The 6,000-nt window shown below is 47.3% G+C and overlaps 1 protein-coding gene across 2 annotated transcripts; it reads left to right on the forward strand.

The window, feature by feature from the left end:
- The first annotated feature begins 3,308 nt into the window (after window positions 1-3,308).
- HMGB2 (high mobility group box 2) lies at window positions 3,309-5,433 on the forward strand. Of its 2 annotated transcripts, none has more exons than XM_052682340.1 (5): window positions 3,309-3,452; window positions 3,802-3,971; window positions 4,069-4,214; window positions 4,298-4,472; window positions 4,899-5,433. In XM_052682340.1, exons 2-5 carry the CDS (start codon window positions 3,822-3,824, stop codon window positions 5,049-5,051), a joined length of 624 nt encoding a protein of 207 aa, XP_052538300.1. In that variant the 5' UTR covers window positions 3,309-3,452; window positions 3,802-3,821; the 3' UTR covers window positions 5,052-5,433. The 2 variants fall into 2 exon arrangements, with proteins under 2 accessions (XP_052538300.1, XP_052538302.1); XM_052682342.1 differs by having other exon boundaries at window positions 3,346-3,368.
- The last annotated feature ends 567 nt before the right edge of the window (window positions 5,434-6,000 follow it).

Below are 6,000 nucleotides of genomic sequence, written 5' to 3' on the forward strand. Positions count from 1 at the left end.
AAGATTCAAAGAAGAGGTTTTCATCACTTTATTCCCTAATAACAATATTAAAAAAGGCTGAAGGCAGTGGTCTCGGAAGCTAGGAGTATTACATTATACTCTTGACTATGAGACTCTCCTTGCTCATTTTGTTATCCACCATACACTTTCTTTAAACCAATTTCTCAGTTCTGTAACCAACTCTTGGCCCATTGTTCTTTTTTTCTCTTTCTACCCAATCTTTCTAAGCACTGCACTGCTTATCTTTCTGCAAACAGTTTACTGAAGATTAAGTGAAGTTAACAATAGCACTCAAAATTGCAATTGTGGAGCAGATTAGAAACACAAAATGGCTTGAAAACAGGGACCTATAAAACTTTACAGTCATTTCATGAGCTGAATTATTCAACTAAAAGTAAGCCTGAAGTTCTGGAGTTTGTGCTTCTTACCCACAACTGTCATCCATAAATTAACCACACGGACTGACCAAAGTCAATACTGCATAGATCACTGCTTTAGAAAAGTAGCAGCGACGGAATCTCTTGGGACAGAATTTGTGGTTTTGTCTGACAAGGAACAGTATGGTATAATGAAAAAAGAGTGACAGCTTATTGTGGAACTGAGCACACAGAGAAACGCTTTTCCAAGTATGATGGTTCTGTAGAAAGACAGTTTTGGAACTGACAACTTTTTGAAAAGCAGTATTCTTGTGTGGAGCTTTCAGCATCAGCACTGCTGCAGAAAGCTTCCAGTATCATATTCAAGCATGGAAAATTTTCAATACTGCCTTCCTTGTTGAAGGATGGACAGATGTTAAAGACTACAACTGTTTGGTTTGTCATGCTGCCCTGTGTTATATGACATAGCATGATGTAACCTTCCATGTTTATATTTAATTGCACAAAAGCTTTCTTTTTCAGAGAAGATAATCTAGGCAAAGGATGTTTTAAGAAGAATGCAGAGCAAAACTTGAAACAGCTTCTTTTATCTGTTTGATTAAATCATTTGAAAGACAGGCAGGTCTCATTTTTCCCATGCCAGTAATGGCACTTTCTCACCCTACCTGCTTTTCTACAACCATTTTCTTAAGAGTAGACAAGAAAAAACAATTCAATAGAAAAAATTTCACTGCAATCATATCTGATAATTTCCAGCGACTGTTCCAAAGTCTTGTTTTTACATGAACTTGTAATACTAATATTAAGAGAAAGAATTAAACATATCTTACATAGATATTTTGTTTTGTTTAAGAACTGCCAGAATATTTTATTTTTAAGGTAAGATTTGAAATATTCTTCTCCGCTTTCCACTGCTAGAAATTGTCTCTGATGTAACTGTCCTGGTTACTTTTCAGCAACACGCTCCCTGAGTTCATGATACAGTATGTTAGAAGCACCGGAATTTGGAGAACCGTTTCCCAAAAGTTGGTGTAGCAATTCATTGTCTTATTAATTGCATTTGTGAGGAATCAAAAGTAGAACTGATTTTGATGAAGTTAATCTTACATTTTCGTATAGCTGTAAAACATGCGGGAGGCAATATTACTTTGTTCTCATTTGAATGGCCTGATATGGAGAGTTCTGGGCATGTCTGGCAAATAACTTTTTTTTTTTCTTCATCAGACCTACTAATGGTTGTATGATGATTCATTCTGCATATATCAGTATTCTAGGATCTGCTACAAAATGTCTTCATTAACCAGAAAACACTCTGCAATAAACTGTCATATGCAGGTGGATCACCACAAAATAAATGAGTAACCATCTGGCAGCTTAATTCACTAAACAAAGTCACGCTTTCCAAGTAATACTTGAAGTAAAACCATTTGTAAAGGCCACACATAAAGAAATAAAGCACTCCTCACAAAGTGGCTCTAGGCCTTCACTGAGTTCACCGCTACAGAACTGACAGCATTATTTCACTACTGAGAGGTAATGGGTTGGTTTACAGCAATAAAATACTGGAACACAGGACATTCCCTGCATAAATGTTTATTTTAGAAGATAAGCGGAAGCTTTGTTTGTAGCTTACATGCTATTAAAAGGAATGGCCACAGAAGTTAGGTGCTATAAGAGCTCAGATAAGCAGCTTCTGACAGGCTTTGACATCTGCCAAGGGAACACACACCTCTGCACAGCTCTGCCAATTCGCCGCCCAACCACACTCCTTTAAAGAGGGTTCTGGGCAACTTCTTCCAGTTCACACTGCCTTTCAGGGCTTCATTTTGAGCAAACAAATAAAGATTAATACACAAGAGGGACAGAGGAGGCATTTGTTCCCATATTAGCAACATTCTGTGGAAATGTGTCTTTGTTAGAATGAAGAAAGATGAGCTTGAAGGACTGAGCCTGATAAATGCTGCTCATTCAATGCTTCTAATGCTGAGCAGATCTGGAAAAGAAAGGACTTCGGACATAGGGTCAGACACATCAATCTTATGCCCACAACTGGCCCGTGCACAGGATAGGTCAGAGTCTTTTCCTGTTCCAGTTTAAAAGCTGTTATTATTTTAGCTGTTAAAAGAGATCAGTGCACCCTTAGTAAGCACAAGTGGAGCACTGGAGCTACACTACAGGAGCACTGCAACTGCACTTGGAAGAAGCAGGAGCATTGGGAAGCGCTGTAATTTCAGGCACACTCATCTGGAGGGATGCTAACCGGGGAGCGAGAGATGGGCAGAAGGAAACCACTATCGACAGGACCTCAATGGCAGAGCAGTGGAGCGAACCGCAGCGGAACAGCCGCCCTCGCTCCAGAAGGGGAGGTTTCCCGGACACGAGGGGCCGCGTTCCCCCGGCGCTTCCCCTACGACCACTAGCGCTCAGTGGAGCCTCTCCAGCCCTCTACCTGCCGCCCTCCTCGCGGGGACGGAGGGAGCACACAGCGTTCCCCTTCACGGACCCCGCGCGAGCAGCAGGACCGAGCTTCACCACGCCGAGAGGAACAACGCGCCGCTCAGGCCTCAACTCCCCTCCTTTTGCGCTCTACCCGGCATTGTATATTTAAACCACGCTGCAGCATCCCGCTCCGCCCAATCACAGCGCGCGCGGATCCCGGCGGCGAATGGCAGCCGTCCCCGCGGTTTTTTAAACCGTCCCTCTCCACCAATCGCCGCCCGGCGCTCTTGGCCCCGCCCCCCCGCTCTCCTCACCCCAACCGGTTCCAGCGAGTATGAGAGCTAACGACTCCCCGCGCGCGACCTAACCGCGGAGCTGCTGCGGCCGTGACGTCACAGCGAGGCGAGCGAATCCGCGGCGGCCGGAGCCGGGCCGGGCGGGGCCGCAGGCAGTTTGAACCGGCGCGGCGACCAATGGGAGGCGGTGGGCGGGCTCCGAGGAGCGGCGGCTCAAGTTGCTGTGGCGGGTAGGGGCTGTGGAAAACAAGAGGCTGTAAGTGCGCCGCCGGCAAACCAGTCCGCAGGAGCCGCGCAGGGAGCAGGGCCCGCGTCGCCAACGCTAAACCCCCTCAGCCAGGCAAGGCCCCGCGGCCGCCGCCGGGTTCTTGAGGAGCGCGGCCGGGAGGGACCGAGGCGGGCGGAGGAGCGAGCTAGCGGGCGGCGCGCGGGGCGGGCGGCGCGGGGCCGGCGGCGGGGCCGGGCGGGAGGGGCCGGGCCGCGGGGAGGGCGGCGGGGCGGCACGGAGGGCAGGGAGCGGGCGGGAGCGCGGGGCTCGGCGGAGAGCGGGCGGGCGGCGGCGGGGCAGGGCAGGGCAGGGCCGGCCCCGGGCGGGGCGGGCGGAGCGGTGGGCGAGGGGCGGGAGCGCGGCGGGGCCCGCCCGGTAGTAGCGCCGCCCTCACCGCGCCGCTCCCGCCCTCCTGCGCAAGGACCCGCCGCCGAGCTCGCCATGGGCAAGGGCGACCCCAACAAGCCGCGGGGCAAGATGTCCTCGTACGCGTACTTCGTGCAGACGTGCCGCGAGGAGCACAAGAAGAAGCACCCGGACTCGTCAGTCAACTTCGCCGAGTTCTCGCGGAAGTGCTCGGAGCGGTGGAAGGTGAGCCCGGTGGAAGGGCGGCTGCCGAGCGGCCGAGGGGGCGGCGGGGCTCCGTCTGATCCCGCCCCCCACGCCTCTCCTTTGCGTGTGTCTGCAGACGATGTCCAGCAAGGAGAAAGGCAAGTTCGAGGAGATGGCCAAGGGAGACAAAGCTCGCTATGACAGGGAGATGAAGAATTACGTTCCTCCCAAAGGGGAGAAGAAGGGAAAGAAGAAGGACCCCAACGCTCCTAAAAGACCACCGTGAGTGTTTTTGGGATTAAAAAAACCCCACAGCATACATTCAGCTAGCCTCTTACTTGCTTAAACGCCATTTCTTGTTTCAGATCTGCTTTCTTCCTTTTCTGTTCTGAACACCGTCCAAAAATCAAAAACGACCATCCTGGCTTGTCTATCGGAGACACGGCAAAGAAGTTGGGTGAAATGTGGTCTGAACAGTCGGCCAAAGACAAGCAGCCCTATGAACAGAAGGCTGCAAAACTAAAGGAGAAGTATGAAAAGGTACCGTGAGAATAATGCAACAGTCATTAGCGTTGCAGAAGTCCTGGTAAATGTGACTTCTGTTTTGCCCCTAACCTGCTTATAGTTCACAATTCTAGGCTTCCACATGCGTGGAAAAGTATGGCAAGGAACCCTTGTAAGACTGAAGGTGGTTTTTTTATATATCTAAGGATTTTATAAGTGCTTTCCTTCCAGAAAAATGGGTCACCTACTTGGAAAAACATGCAATCATGTTCCAAGGCACTGTGTTTGTAAAATTCATAGAACTGTGTGGATTAATGTATGTTCTCTCACCAGAAGGTGAAAACTAAGTCCTAAGGTTGAAAACCCGCTCCTCCACATAGACTGCAGCATTAAATTATTGTGCTAGTACATGACTGTTGTCAGAGTTCCATCACCAGCAACTAAGCAGCATCTTTCTTGCAGGATATTGCAGCGTATCGTGCCAAGAGCAAGAGTGATGCAGGAAAAAAGGGCCCAGGTAGGCCTGCAGGATCAAAGAAGAAAGCAGAACCAGAAGAAGAGGAGGAGGAGGAGGAAGATGAGGAAGAGGAAGAAGAAGAAGAGGATGAGGAGTAAATGAATGCCCTGCTGTAAAGATTTATGCTCAAAATCCAATATTTTGCTAAGAATGTGAACTCAAGTGCAGCTCATTGTTAGCTTCAGTATAAAAATCTGTACAGATTGTGTATAGGTAATGTGGTTCTTTGTAGGGAGACCTCTATTTCTAAAGTAAGTAGTAGCTGAGTGCTGCTACAGTTCAGTTTTAAAAGAAAAAAGTTGTGGAATGTTTCTGCATATTTAATGGTTTTGTTGAAATTCAGTGAATGATAGCCAGGTGTTTGTTTTTTTTTTTAGCTAAGTAAAATAAAGGAGGTAGCTTAATAGCTGATCTTATATTTTGTAGTATATTCATTGTATTACTTTTTTAAACAATTTTGTAATAAAATGTTGTACATGATTATTGTTGTATTTGTTATGCCTGAGAGGGAGGGAGCCTTCTCCCAGTGATGTACTCTAAGCTTCTGGAATTTAGAGGATCTTTTTTCTTTACATCATGCTCTGTCATACACACTACCTTTAGTCACAGTTGATGTTTTCCCCCTATGCTGGTATTTGCCTGTATCACCTTCAGAGTTAAAAATCTTATAGTTTTAGTGCTGAAATTGGCTATACCTGGATTTCCATCCAACCCCCCCCTCAAAAAAAAACAAACAAAACCACCCTATTGAATCAGAGGTTTTGAAGGTTTGCCTTTTGTTAGCTGAGAAATAAGCGTTAGGAAATATCCTGCTGTCCATATCAGGAAGGCTGTTGGACAGACGTGCTCAGAGGCATGTCTGTCCTGATGTTCCCCACTTTCCTTCCCTCTCCCCTTGGCCCCAGTATAAGTGACTTGTTATAAAGGACAGAGCTCGTGAAACACCAAGAACAATTTTGGAATGATCTCACATACAGAGAGTTAAGATTCCTGCAAAAAGGAGGTGTTTTTAAAGAACACCTGCTCCTGATACTTTATTAGCTGTAG

The sequence above is a fragment of the Tympanuchus pallidicinctus genome, unplaced genomic scaffold, assembly GCF_026119805.1.
Source record: "Tympanuchus pallidicinctus isolate F22 unplaced genomic scaffold, pur_lepc_1.0 scaffold2, whole genome shotgun sequence".
Lineage (NCBI taxonomy): Eukaryota > Metazoa > Chordata > Aves > Galliformes > Phasianidae > Tympanuchus > Tympanuchus pallidicinctus.

What these genes read in the sequence shown, in the direction of transcription:
- HMGB2 (XM_052682340.1), top strand. Translation starts at nt 3,822, where the DNA reads ATGGGCAAGGGCGACCCCAACAAGCCGCGGGGCAAGATGTCCTCGTAC. An exon ending in AGTGCTCGGAGCGGTGGAAG is followed by an intron (nt 3,972 to 4,068) that starts GTGAGCCCGGTG and finishes GTGTGTCTGCAG; the next exon opens with ACGATGTCCAGCAAGGAGAA. An exon ending in AACGCTCCTAAAAGACCACC is followed by an intron (nt 4,215 to 4,297) that starts GTGAGTGTTTTT and finishes TTCTTGTTTCAG; the next exon opens with ATCTGCTTTCTTCCTTTTCT.